The sequence below is a fragment of the Phyllobates terribilis genome, unplaced genomic scaffold (genome assembly GCF_046119375.1).
Source record: "Phyllobates terribilis strain yellow unplaced genomic scaffold, ASM4611937v1 Scaffold_9__5_contigs__length_417890890, whole genome shotgun sequence".
Lineage (NCBI taxonomy): Eukaryota > Metazoa > Chordata > Amphibia > Anura > Dendrobatidae > Phyllobates > Phyllobates terribilis.
Genome location: NW_027362769.1, coordinates 277,468,607 through 277,483,797, shown reverse-complemented (window position 1 = coordinate 277,483,797; position 15,191 = coordinate 277,468,607). Strand labels below are relative to the sequence as shown.

At 41.0% G+C, this 15,191-nt stretch overlaps 1 protein-coding gene across 4 annotated transcripts in view; it reads right to left on the bottom strand.

Moving 5' to 3' along the window:
* The window catches only part of TNRC18 (trinucleotide repeat containing 18), a 739,821-nt gene that overhangs the window by 709,374 nt on the left and 15,256 nt on the right, over nucleotides 1-15,191 (bottom strand). For all 4 annotated transcript variants that reach the window (XM_073647819.1, XM_073647820.1, XM_073647817.1 and 1 more), the window contains exon 2: nucleotides 5,632-5,848. In XM_073647819.1, coding sequence (XP_073503920.1) covers nucleotides 5,632-5,809 — 178 coding nt within the window. In that variant the 5' untranslated portion in view covers nucleotides 5,810-5,848. The remainder of the gene's footprint in view (nucleotides 1-5,631; nucleotides 5,849-15,191) is intronic.

Here is a 15,191-nt window from a genome sequence, read left to right as displayed (position 1 = left end):
CAACATGGTGTCGCTAACAATTTGAGCCAATTTTGCGTTAAATTTGTTAGCGGACACCATGTTGCATTTAGAGAGCCGCTGTGTGCCCAAATATTGGAGCTCCCCCACAAGTGACCCCATTTTGGAAACTAGACCACCCAAGGCACCTATCTAGATGCATAGTGAGCACTTGGAACCCTCAGGTGCTTCACAAATTGATTCATAAAAATGAAAAAGTGTTTTTTTTTTCACTTTTTCATTGTTACGAATCAATTTGTGAAGCACCTGGGGGTTCCAAGTGCTCACTATGCATCTAGATAGGTGCCTTGGGGGGTCTAGTTTCCAAAATGGGGTGACTTGTGGGGGAGCTCCAATGTTTGGGCACACAGGGACTCTCTAAATGCAACATGGTGTCCTCTAACAAATTTAACGGAAAATCGGCTCAAATTGTTAGCGACACCATGTTTCGTTTGGAGAGCCGCTGTGTGCCCAAACATTGGAGCTCCCCCACAAGTGACCCCATTTTGGAAACTAGACCCCCCAAGGCACCTATCTAGATGCATTGTGAGCACTTGGAACCCTCAGATGCTTCACAAATTGATTCATAAAAATGAAAAAGTGTTTTTTTTTTCACTTTTTCATTGTTACGAATCAATTTGTGAAGCACCTGGGGGTTCAAAGTGCTCACTATGCATCTAGATAGGTGCCTTGGGGGGTCTAGTTTCCAAAATGGGGTCACTTGTGGGGGAGCTCCAATGTTTGGGCACACAGCGGCTCTCCAAACGCAACATGGTGTCGCTAACAATTTGAGCCAATTTTGCGTTAAATTTGTTAGCGGACACCATGTTGCATTTAGAGAGCCGCTGTGTGCCCAAATATTGGAGCTCCCCCACAAGTGACCCCATTTTGGAAACTAGACCACCCAAGGCACCTATCTAGATGCATAGTGAGCACTTGGAACCCTCAGGTGCTTCACAAATTGATTCATAAAAATGAAAAAGTGTTTTTTTTTTCACTTTTTCATTGTTACGAATCAATTTGTGAAGCACCTGGGGGTTCCAAGTGCTCACTATGCATCTAGATAGGTGCCTTGGGGGGTCTAGTTTCCAAAATGGGGTCACTTGTGGGGGAGCTCCAATGTTTGGGCACACAGCGGCTCTCCAAACGCAACATGGTGTCGCTAACAATTTGAGCCAATTTTGCGTTAAATTTGTTAGCGGACACCATGTTGCATTTAGAGAGCCGCTGTGTGCCCAAATATTGGAGCTCCCCCACAAGTGACCCCATTTTGGAAACTAGACCACCCAAGGCACCTATCTAGATGCATAGTGAGCACTTGGAACCCTCAGGTGCTTCACAAATTGATTCATAAAAATGAAAAAGTGTTTTTTTTTTCACTTTTTCATTGTTACGAATCAATTTGTGAAGCACCTGGGGGTTCCAAGTGCTCACTATGCATCTAGATAGGTGCCTTGGGGGGTCTAGTTTCCAAAATGGGGTCACTTGTGGGGGAGCTCCAATGTTTGGGCACACAGCGGCTCTCCAAACGCAACATGGTGTCGCTAACAATTTGAGCCAATTTTGCGTTAAATTTGTTAGCGGACACCATGTTGCATTTAGAGAGCCGCTGTGTGCCCAAATATTGGAGCTCCCCCACAAGTGACCCCATTTTGGAAACTAGACCACCCAAGGCACCTATCTAGATGCATAGTGAGCACTTGGAACCCTCAGGTGCTTCACAAATTGATTCATAAAAATGAAAAAGTGTTTTTTTTTTCACTTTTTCATTGTTACGAATCAATTTGTGAAGCACCTGGGGGTTCCAAGTGCTCACTATGCATCTAGAAAGGTGCCTTGGGGGGTCTAGTTTCCAAAATGGGGTCACTTGTGGGGGAGCTCCAATATTTGGGCACACAGCGGCTCTCTAAATGCAACATGGTGTCCGCTAACAAATTTAACGCAAAATTGGCTCAAATTGTTAGCGACACCATGTTGCGTTTGGAGAGCCGCTGTGTGCCCAAACATTGGAGCTCCCCCACAAGTGACCCCATTTTGGAAACTAGACCACCCAAGGCACCTATCTAGATGCATAGTGAGCACTTGGAACCCTCAGGTGCTTCACAAATTGATTCATAAAAATGAAAAAGTGTTTTTTTTTTCACTTTTTCATTGTTACGAATCAATTTGTGAAGCACCTGGGGGTTCCAAGTGCTCACTATGCATCTAGATAGGTGCCTTGGGGGGTCTAGTTTCCAAAATGGGGTCACTTGTGGGGGAGCTCCAATGTTTGGGCACACAGCGGCTCTCCAAACGCAACATGGTGTCGCTAACAATTTGAGCCAATTTTGCGTTAAATTTGTTAGCGGACACCATGTTGCATTTAGAGAGCTGCTGTGTGCCCAAATATTGGAGCTCCCCCACAAGTGACCCCATTTTGGAAACTAGACCACCCAAGGCACCTATCTAGATGCATAGTGAGCACTTGGAACCCTCAGGTGCTTCACAAATTGATTCATAAAAATGAAAAAGTGTTTTTTTTTTCACTTTTTCATTGTTACGAATCAATTTGTGAAGCACCTGGGGGTTCCAAGTGCTCACTATGCATCTAGATAGGTGCCTTGGGGGGTCTAGTTTCCAAAATGGGGTCACTTGTGGGGGAGCTCCAATGTTTGGGCACACAGGGACTCTCTAAATGCAACATGGTGTCCTCTAACAAATTTAACGGAAAATCGGCTCAAATTGTTAGCGACACCATGTTGCGTTTGGAGAGCCGCTGTGTGCCCAAACATTGGAGCTCCCCCACAAGTGACCCCATTTTGGAAACTAGACCCCCCAAGGCACCTATCTAGATGCATTGTGAGCACTTGGAACCCTCAGGTGCTTCACAAATTGATTTATAAAAATGAAAAAGTGTTTTTTTTTTCACTTTTTCATTGTTACGAATCAATTTGTGAAGCACCTGGGGGTTCCAAGTGCTCACTATGCATCTAGAAAGGTGCCTTGGGGGGTCTAGTTTCCAAAATGGGGTCACTTGTGGGGGAGCTCCAAAGTTTGGGCACACATGGGCTCTCCAAACACAACATGGCGTCCGCTAATTATTCAAGCAAATTTTACAATCAAAAAGTCAAATGGCGCTCCTTCCCTTCCGAGCCCTGCCGTGCGCCCAAACAGTGTTTTTTCCCCAAATATTGGGTATCTGCGTGCCCAGGGGAAATTGCACAACAAATTTTGGGGTCCATTTTTTCTTGTTACCCCTGTGAAAATAAAAAAAATTGGGTCTAAAGTAACATTTTTGTGAAAAAAGTTAAATGTTCATTTTTTTCTTCCACATTCCAAAAATTCCTGTGAAGCACCTGAAGGGTTAATAAAGTTCTTGAATGTGGTTTTGAGCACCTTGAGGGGTGCAGTTTTTAGAATGGTGTCACTTTTGGGTATTTTCTGTCATAAAGACCTCTCAAAGTGACTTCAAATATGATATGGTCCCTAAAAAAATGTTTTTGTAAATTTTGTTGGAAAAATGAGAAATCGCTGGTCAACTTTTAACCCTTATAGCTCCCTAACAAAAGAAAATTTTGGTTCCAAAATTGTGCTGATGTAAAGTAGACATGTGGGAAATGTTATTTATTAACTCTTTTGTGTGACATATCGCTCTGATTTCAGGGCTCAAAAATTCAAATTTTGAAAATTGCAAAATTTTCAAAATTTTCGCCAAATTTCCGTTTTTTTCACAAATAAACGCAAGTGATATCGAAGAAATTTTTCCACAATCATGAAGTACAATATGTCACGAAAAAACAATCTCAGAATCAGGGGGATCCGTTGAAGCGTTCCAGAGTAATTACCTCATAAAGTGACAGTGGTCAGAATTGTAAAAATTGGCCCGGTCATTAACGTGCAAACCACCCGCGGGGCTTAAGGGGTTAAGTATATATAGCAGTGTCTATTGCCAAAATATTGGGTTGATAAGAAATTTATAGACATGACTTATTGCACATTTATGTCCGTGATTAATAAATCAACCAGAAAAAAGGTGGCACCTATAGCACTTCTAGGTCAATGGTGAATGAGTAGCAGACCAAATAGCCATGTGTCACCTTATAAACTCAGGACCATATTAACACATACATTTTTAAATCTGTAATCTAATGGATATAAGGAAAAAAAAAAAAGACTCCATATAAAAGAAAAAAATAGTCAAGGGAAGGGATAATGATACTTATATAACCATAGTCCTGCCCCTGCCTGACAGTGGAGGTTGGCACCCTTTTATCCGGCGCAATGGCACCCCCTACTCCTCGACGTCTATCCCTCCTAACCCTGTTGCCAATAGGGGTGGGTTAAAAGGAGGTGGGGCAGATTATGATATATTTAATAAATAGGAGCCCAAGTAATCAAACATCATGGCTTATTAATACCAGTAGAAAAACTAAGCATAGATGAACACTTATACATACAGCCCAAAAATTGGTCACATTTACTAGGGTGTCAAAATCACAAATCTCTTGTCATGAGTATATTCAGTCCACACAACGTGTTAGAAACTCAACTGAAACTGTTAGTTTCTCCTCTCTGAGCTTCATCAGGAGTAAACAGAACAGGTAATGTTACAAAAAGACAAAGTTAGATAACTTAGCTAGTCAGAGGCCTCAGGATGTGGCACCATGTGTAGATCAAGACAGTGCTCAAGAATGGTCTGCTCACTGTGACATGAAGGGGAGGGGGGAATAAGGAAATTAAGTTAATAGGTGAAGATTTCTTCACGGACCCCAGACGGAAAGCTTGTCAAAACTAGTTTAATAAAAAGCTATTTCAAAGAAAGCAAACCTCTAATATGGGACATACAGGTAAGTATAGATTCACATTTCTATCACCTGTATGCCCATATTAGAGGTCTGAAAAATCCCAGGGGGTGACAGATTCCCATTAACCCCAAATTTTCAGTATATGCTGGCTGCTTCTTTGAGAAGCTACTTTATTCACCAACAGAAAGCAAAATTGACCTGCAAACACCAAACTTACAGCCAAACGTCAGCGAAACAGTATAGTGCACATCGATTTAAATATTTTTTACAAAAAATTACATATTGTACCAAAGAGATATGTATAATGGCACTAATAAGCAGAAAATTATCATACAAGGTATAGTAATTAATATAAGCCTATTCACAAGAATACATAGCCACAAATAGAGGGTAAAGAAATATAAATCTTTATTGAAAACATATTTAGAAAAAGGTTTTAAAAAGGCACACACTAAAGGCGGCACATAACAGGAAGGGATCAGGTAAATGTAATGGATTAATACCAAATGTCAGTAGCACCAGAGGAAAGGTAACTATCCAATAAATATTGTCCAGTAAACCTACATATCGTATAGCGATATCAAAGTTTATAATAAATAATTAGAGAATAATTTCAAGGAAATAAATCCATGTTAATAATGAAGCTCATCTCCTCTTGTTGGAATGTCGCCAAATACCCTGATGAAGGCTAAACGCTGAAACATGTGTTGGGATCTGGCATCATTCCAATAGGAGATGAACTCTGGTATTAACATGGATTTCCTTAAAATTATTCTTCTAATTTTTTTTATTATTAACTTTGGTAGCGCAACAACAGTGAATTTCCATAAACCCACAATACATGACTTACCTGACTGTGAGTATAGTCCAAGAGGCGATGGATAATACTTTGCTGTACAGAACGGTGGTAGTTGCCCTGTAGATGGCATGAGGTGCCCACCAGTATGTCCAGACGAAACATGTCCAGTTTCCAGGGACAGACCCGTCAACCCTAAGGGTGGCATATTTACAAATTCACGACCATCCATCTTTACACAGTATACGAATATCACACCATGGTCCGAAGACTAAGAAAAAAAAAAATATTATAAAGCCATTTTAGTACAATGGAGGTGAAAGGTATTCATTTGGGATATTATTATATAGCTAAAGGCATCAAGTCTGTAAAGGGGTACTCTGGGCAGATAAAACAATTTTTGTACTGTGCCTGCCCTCAAACTATAAAGATGAGATGTCAGTGCAGTTCTATTATCTTTAGCACACTTGTAATCATGGCTGTGGAGTTGGGAAGCCAAACCTCAGTCTCCCGACTCCTCAAATTTCCATGTCACCAACTCCGACTCCCTCATACATGGCTCATGTTTAAGTGATAAATTTACTGTAGAACAGATTCATCTCAGATAAAAGTCTAGACCCTTAGATCAGGAATAGGACAGACATTTATAGGATATTTCATTTCTTTCCCAAATGCTTATGAAAAAATATTCCCCACAAACAGCACTGCACTACTGTACCCAATTTATTATATATTTTAGATGTTGGAGTCGGTCCATTTTATACCGACTCCACCAAAATGGGCTTAGACTCCACAGCCCTGCTTGTAATTCCATGTGCCAACAGCTGCTCCTCATTGCTCACCCTTCCTGTCTGGGACAATATGTCACACAGTAGTGTGAAGCTCCAAGCTGTGACTATCAGCCAGTCTTAGAAGAGTGGACATAGCCATGCCCCCTGTTCTCTGCAGACAAAACTATTATCAGAAGACCGGCTGATAGTAACAGCATGGAGCTGCACACTGCTGTAAGGTCCCAGATGGAGGGGTGAGCAGTGCTGTGAGAAGCAGCTTCTGTCATGCCAGCCCCCTGATAATGGCTGCAGTCCGAGGTGATTGGGCGTGGTGTGCTCCCTGCTAGTAGCCATGCAGTGAAGGTGACATTATCAAGGAGAGGGTCATTACTAAAAGCCTGGTGGCGGGTAAGGGGGGCAGGCCACCCCCACCACATCCCATGCTGCAGTGAAGGAGACATCAGGGGGCTGGCTACAGCTACTAAAAGCCAGGAGCAGGCCACGCCCCCCTCTTTTCAGATTGGCTGTTACTTACAGGGGGAGCTGCACAGTGGTCTGTCAGACAGAGGTGGGAGCAGCTGCTGTCACACAGAATTACAAGGGTTATAAAGATAATTTAAGTGAACTGGGCATCTCATTTTTATAGTTTATGAGAAAAGGACAGTATAAAATAGTTTTGTTTTTTTTATCTTCCCAGAGTACCCCTTTAATGACAAATCAGCAGCAAATGCGTGTCAAACAATGTTGCCTACAAGACCCAACAATGTTTCAACCACCTTCAAGAACATATCATGTAACAAGATAACCATAGACTCAGATACTGCAAGTTATATTTTATTACAAAACACTAAAAATTAGCACTTAATTGGGTATATATTTAAATTAAAGATACCACAAATCAAAGATAAAATCTATACACTGTATTGATAAACCATAGAGAATGGGAAACAAATCAATTTCATATTTTTGTTATTTCATCAGCTATTGGGATAATAAGGGTACATGCCCACTATCAGTATTTTAGACATAGCTCACCTGCACTGTGTCCAAAACGCTGCGCTGTACAGTACAAGCACAGTAGATGGAATTATAGAAATCCAATGTCCACTGTGCTACTATTTGACGCACGGATTTACGAGCTGCAGCATGTCAATTTCTGCTGAAGAGACACTAGTCTCTGCAACAGAAATTTCCACAATAGAATGTATAGTGTGGTAACTCTGCATGTGTTCAATGAACACATGTGGATTTAACTGTGGGATTGGACGCAGCGAAAATACGCTGCATCCAAAGCGCTGCTATAGCCTGATCGTGGGCACATAGTAAAAACCTGCTGGCAGATTCTCTTTAAAGTGTTAGGCTATGTAATATGAAGACAGCAGGGGATAGAGGCTGAAACACAGAGTTCAGGGATGTGTCACTTGTCATGTTGTTTACTAACTGTGAAGGATTTATCATTAAGAGATTAACACTGATGGACTACATTAGTCTGACAACTAAGCAGCTCGCTGTTTATGGACATTGTATATACAGAGCCTGGCGTGGGGTGTGAAGCTTTAGCTTTTTACTTATTTAGTTACAGCGGGGTTTATACTCATTTTGTTTCTTGCAGGTTTTGTCTGTTTTATAACCAATGTGAACAGGTGTTTATATGTTGCAGAGCAGCCAAACAATAAGCTTTCCGGTGTGGGTACTTCCAGCTCAATCACAGCCATGTTAAGTATTGGCATGGCTGTGATTGGCCGGGGACACAGAAAAAAGAAAAAAAGAAAGTGACGTGCAGTTCTGATGGCAGCAAGTTCGTTACCGCGAGTCAGAGCGCTGCAGTTCCCATGCTGTCTCACAGATGACAACGTGAGCCAGCAGTTCTGACCAGCGGTAAAATGGTTACCGCCTGTCACAGGCGTCAGATGATAAGAGTAATACTCATCAGCGTATGCCTGGTCTCGCTGATAGTAGCGAGAGCAGGGACCGCTGATTGGAGCATTTATCAGCCAGGCAAAGCACCAGAATTGGCAAGTATAATAGATGCCCCTTTACTGGGGCAGCTGTGGGCTGCTATTTTTTAGACTGGGGAAGGCCAATATTCATGTGATTTAATTATTTATCTATTTTTTGGGTTGCTATTATATGTATCTGTTTGCACTATGCACTTTAACAGATAGTCTGGATTTGTTATTTATGATTTTCCCCTACAATGATCTATGCCCCACAACAAATTTATTTATTGGGTATTTATTATACTATATATCCCGGAGTCTGTTTTCCTGTAATTATGTCTTTTTGATCTATATGTGTATATTTATTAAATGAATAATTTTAAAATGATTGAGTGGTTGTTCATAGTTTTTTGAGATTAACCATTTTCAGTTTAATACAATTTACATCACGTTCTCAATAATAAGAGTAAACGGTTAAAAGAAAGAGAGAAAAAATAAAACAAGTAGTTTGAAACATAAGCTTCATTGTGGATCACTGCACTCTTTACTAAACCGGCCAATTCCTAATCAGAATTCAGTATATATATCAATTAAAGTTGCAATAGAGGTACACTCGTTTCCCATGCACTCAAAGGGCATAAATCAGGACACGTGAGATTAGCAAAGTCATGGCACCAGGGGACAAGTGTGTTAAGAGCAAGTTACACCATCTTTCCCATATCCTTTGGAATTTCTGGGGACATCCCCTATACCTATATACTATATTTTCATATGGTATTCTATCATTCATTAGTTTTTTCCATTGGTTAATCGTAGGAGACTTCCCTCCCATCCATCTTAGTGCTATCGCTTTCCTGGCCATAAATATAGCTTCCCGAAGGAATATCCGATCATAGTGTGTCCACCTTTCCTCGTCTACAAAACCTAAGACACATAACTCTGGACTACATTCAATTGGTATCCCAATTATCGGTTCTTCTGTAGTCTTTACTTTCAGTTTGGATATAATGATATGCTCGTGCTTCGGGGAGGCCTGTGGGGTGGGCTCTATCTGGTGCTCTGCTTACATATTCATCTGTATGCCATTATGACAGCTCACTGTGCATTTACTAACGTGCCTCCTATTTTACCTAGCCCCACACTACTAGATGCATTATCTAATACATGTAGATGTATTATGCATTATGAAGAGTATGTATGAGTTACCAGTCGGCACCGCCTCCCTCTATACACTTGTACTGAGCAAAGCCATGCCTCCAGTGGCTGGCCAGTAGGGGTGGCTTTGCTTAATACAAGTGTATGGAGAGCAAGGCCACGCCCACTTGTCGGGTGTATGTATTACTCCTACATATCCCCCAGTCCCGGGTCTGAAACCGGCGAATCCCCTCAGCACACAGTGCATGCACTGGGAGGATTCATAAATCTGCAGTCACAGAGTGACTTCAGACCGATCAACGCCTTTAACTTTGTATTTTTTGCAACAATGATGCTGATGTAAGATAGACATGTCGCAAATGTTATTTGTGAAATATTTTGTGATATAACAATGTGGTTTAATGGTATAAAAATTAAAAAGTTAGAAAATTGAGAAATTTTCAAGATTTCTGCTAAAACTCTGTATATATACACACACCTGTATAAATACACAGGTGCTTCTCACAAAATTAGAACATCAAAAGATGAATTTTTCTTTTCTTAAATACAAAAAGGTGAAACTCATTATAAAGAGACATTACAAACAGAGTGATTGTTTCAAGTGGTTATTTCTATTAAAGAAGTTATTCACTACTTTCACATTGATGCCCTATCCTTAGGAAAGGGCATCAATGTATGATAGCCTGGGGTCGCGCGTGCGGCACCCCCGCAGATCAGCTATTATCGCTGCTGGGTACTGCAAATCTCAGTCTCCGTTAACAGTGGGGTACCACAGGGGTCAGTATTGGGCCCGCTCTTTTTAACATATTTATTAATATTTCAATATTTGCAGATGACACTAAATTCTGCAGGGTAATCAATACAGAGAAGGACAATTTTATATTACAGGAGGATCTATGTAAACTAGAAGCTTGGGCTGATAAATGGCAAATGAGCTTTAATGGGGATACATGTAAGGTAATGCACTTGGGCAGAGGAAATAAAATGTATAATTTTATGCTTAACTGTAAAACACTGGGCAAAACTGTAACTGAAAAAGACCTGGGAGTATTGGTGGACGACAAGCTCACGTTTGGTGGCCAGTGTCAGGCAGCTGCTGCAAAGGCAAATAAAATAACGGGATGCATTAAAAAAGAGGCATAGATGCTCATGAGGAGAACATAATTTTATCTCTATACAAGTCACTAGTGCGACCACACTTAGAATACTGTATACAGTTCTTGTCTCCGGTGTACGAGAAAGACATAGCTGAACTAGAGCGGGTGCATAGAAGAGCGACCAAGGTTTTTTAGAGGACTGGGGGGTCTGCAATACCAAGACAGGTTATTACACTTGGGGTTATTTACTGTGGAAAAATGAAGGATTAGGGGTGATCTTATTACTATGTATAAGTATATGAGGGGACAGTACAAAGACCTTTCTACTGATCTTTTTACTCTGAGGCCTGAGACGGGGACAAGGGGGCATCTTCTACGTCTGGAGGAAAAAAGGTTTAATCATAAATACAGACGGGGATTCTTTACTGTAAGAGCAGTGAGACTATGGAACTCTCTGCCGCATGATGTTGTAATGAGTGATTCTCTACAAAAATTTAAGAAGGGCATGGATGCCTTTCTTGATAAGTATAATATTACAGGTTATATATACACACTAGATTCCTTGATAGGGCATTGATCCAGGGAACTAGTCTGATTGTCGTATGGAGTCGGGAAGGAATTTTTTTCCCCAATGTGCAGCTTAGTGTTTGCCACATGTTTTTTTTTTTGCCTTCCTCTGGATCAACATGTCAGGCTATGGGTTGAACTAGATGGACTTAGTTTTTAAGGTTGAAGGAAGACTATGTTACTATGTTATATCCGCCTCCCGTTCAATTGAATGGGAGGCGGATGTGCAGTAACAAGTGCTGGCCACTACAACTTGATGGCCAAGCAGCGCAGGTAAGGACTTTCGGCCAGCAGCCACCGCCACCGATGACCGCTTATCGGCGGGAGTGCCGTGTGCGGGACCCCAGCCGATCATACATTGATGCCCTATGTGAAAGTAGTGGACAACTTTTATGTTATGTTGATGATTATGGCTTACAAACTCAAAAGTAATTATCTCAGTAAATTAGATCAACAAAAAAAAAAAAAACACCTGCAAAGGCTTCCTACGCTTTTAAAAAGGTCCCTTAGTCTGTTTCAGTAGGCTCCACAATCATGGGGAAGACTGCTGACTTGACAGATGTCCAGAAGGCAGTCATTGAGGGTAAGCCACAAAAAGTCACTGCTAAAGAAGCTGGCTTTTCACAGAGTGCTGTATCCAAGCATATTAATGGAAAGTTGAGTGGAAGGAAAAAGTGTGGCAGAAAAAGGTGCACAAGCAACCGGGATAACCGCAGCCTAGAAAGGATTGTTAAGATAAGGCCATTCAAAAATTTGGGGGAGATTCACAAGGAATGGACTGCTGCTGGAGTGATTGCTTCAAGAGCCACCACACACAGTCCACACAATCCAGGAGATGGGCTACAAGTGTCGCATTCCTTGTGTCAAGCCACTCATGACCAATACACTACACCAGAAGCGTCTTATCTGGACCAAGGAGACAAAGACCTGGACTGTTACTCAGTGGTCCAAGGCGTTTTCAGATTTAAGTAAATTTTGAATTTCATTTGGAAATCAAGGTCCCAGAATCTGGAGGAAGAGTGGAGAGGCACACAAGAGAATCTATGGGGTATTGTTAAGAGGAAGATGAGAGACACTAGACCCAACAATGCAGACAAGCTGAAGGCTGCTATCAAAGCAACCTAGGCTTCCATAACACCTCAGCAGTGCCAAACGTTGCTCGCCTCCATGCCATGCTGCATTTATGCAGTAATTGATGCAAAAGGAGCCCCGACCAAGTATTGAGTGCATTTACTGAACATACATTTCAGTAGGCCAACATTTCGGATTTTAAAATCATTTTTCAAGCTGTTAAAAAGTATTCTAATTTACTGAGATAATGACTTGTGTTTTCATTGGCTGTAAGCCATAATCATTAACATTAACAGAAATAAACACTTGAAATAGATCAGTTTGTAATGACTATATAATATGAGTTTCACTTTTTGTATTGAAGAACTGAAATAAATTAACATTTTGATGATATTCTAATTTTGCGAGATGCGTATGTATGTCTCTGGCAAAAATTAAGAGACTACTTCACAGTTTTCTAAAAATCCCCATCTCTACATGTCTGACAGCCATTCCATTCCAGTGTCAGTTGAATTCCAACCAAAGTCCACCTCATTCTACTTAACCGGTTCCCGACCGCCCACTGTAGATAAACGTCGGCGCTTGCTGGGCTCTGTGCAGCGCCGACGTTTAAAAACGGTGGGTGGTCTCGCAGCGCTCAGGACCCCCAGGGTCCTGCAAGCGCTGCGATTCCGGTGCAGAGCGTTAGCTCTGACAGGGTACATCATCGGGACCTGATTAGATCAGGTCCCAGTGATGTTAACCCCTTGCTGTCTTCTATATGCTGTGATCTATAGTGATCGCAGCATATAGGAGACAGCAGGAGGAGAGGGGGTCGTCTTACCTCTCCGAAGACCTCCGTTTCCTTCCAGGACCTGGGGTTGCTATGGCAGCTGGAGGTCACATGACCGCCTCCAGCTCTGCTATATATGGTGTCCTGTCTGGCTCAGCCTGCAAGCTGAGCCAGAAAGGAGACTGACTGAAACAGTCAGGGAAGATCTCATGTAATGTAATATATGTCTATTACATTACATGAGATCAGTGATCAGAAAAATAAAAATTAATGTCCCATACAGGGACTAAGTAAAAATGTAAAAAAAAAGTTTTTAAACTATTAAAAAAAAAAAAAAATCACAAAATAAATAAAAATAAATAAATAAAATATTAAACCAATAAATCCGTATATTTTTACAAAACCAAAAAAAGTACACATATTTGGTATCGCCGCGTCCGAAACAACCCGAGCTATAAAACTGTCTCACTAATTAACTTCTTCTGTGCACACCATAATAAAAATAAATAAAAAACGGAGCAAAAAAATATGCTTTTTCATCATATCGCCAAACAAAAAGTGGAAAAAAATGCGATCAAAAAACAAAATAGAAATAAAAATGGTACCGCTGAAAACGTCATCTTGTTCCACAAAAAAAAAAGCTGCCATACAGCTCCATCAGCCAAAAAATAAAAAAGTTATAGCGCTCAGAATAAAGCAATGCAAAAAAAATATTTTTTTCTATAAAATTGTTTTATTGCGTAAAAGCGCCAAAACATAAAAAAATACAGTAAGTGTAGTATCGCTATAAACGTACTTACCCCAAGAATAACGCTGCCTGATCACTTTTACCACACGCAGAACGGCATAAAAAAAAACCTCAAAAAACTATACCTGAATTGTTTGTTTTTGTTAATTTTACCTCCCAAAAAACGGAATAGAAAGCGATCAAAAAATGTCACGTTCCCAAAAATGGTACCAATAAAAATGTCAACTCGTCCCGCAAAAAACAAGCCGTCACATGACTATCGGCCGAAATATGGAAAAATTATAGCTCTCAAAATATGGTGATGCAAAAACTAGATTTTGCAAAAAAAGCGTATTTTAGTGTGTGACAGCTGTCAGTCATAAAAACCCGATATAAATCTGGTATCTCTGTAATCGCACCGACCCAAAGAATAAAGTAATCTCATCACTTATACCGCACGAGGAACGGCGTAAAAAATAAATAAAACCAATTCTTCACCTGCTACTGATTTGTTTATTATGTCTCCCAAAGATCCCAGTAAGGCTCTGCTCACATTTATCCTGTGCTCTGCGCTGAGCACTTACACCAGAGTTTCCGTGTAAATCTCTGAAATACGTGATTCAGCCGGAACCCATGATGGAAGATTCCCTGTAATGAGGCAGATATAGGCCACTGTGGACGCCGTCTAGCCTAGGATCCCACGGTGTCATTTGTTTTAGGCGTGCATAAAAGTGCGGTTGGCCACAGTTTTGTGCACTTCTGAAAAAAAGGACACCGCTAAACAGAGGCCAGACGGAGTCCAGAGTAACTCTGCTGCCTCATTATAGTGAATGGATCCTGCAGGGGTTTCATCTGAATTACATCACTTGGAAATTTAGATGGAAACCCCGATGTAAGTGCTCAGCCTAGAGCGCCGGATAAATGTTACGTAAAATGTTCCCAATAAAAGCTTCAACTCAGTCCTCAAAAAAAGCTAGTCCCCACTCAGGTCCGTCATCTGTTAAAAATATAAGGGACTTCCAAGTTACTGGTAGCAGAAAGGCTCTGGAAAAGCAAAATGACCCTTGCCCCCCTAAAGAAATTCAGAAAATTTCGTGCTCCCAAATCCAAATGCCTATTCTACAATAATTTGTTCTCCAATTGTCAAATAGCGCTCCGTCCCCCCCAGATCTCGCCGTACGGCTGAGCGGTACGATACAGCCACATATGGGGTATTGCCACTTTTAGAAGAAATTGTGTGACACATTTCGGCACCATTTTTACCCATTGCCCTGTGTGAAAATGTAAAATCTGAGGGTAAAACATTTTTTTGTGGTAAAAATATAATTATGCTTTTTTCACTGCCCAATGGTATAAATTTAAAAATGAAAAAATACTCACTACTTCCCTAGATGAATTCCTTGAGAGGTGTAGTTTACAAAATGGGGTCACTTGTGGGGGTTTCTGCTGTTTTGGCATGTCAGCGACTCTTCAAATGTGACATGGTGTCTGCTGCCTATCCCAGCCAACATAGCG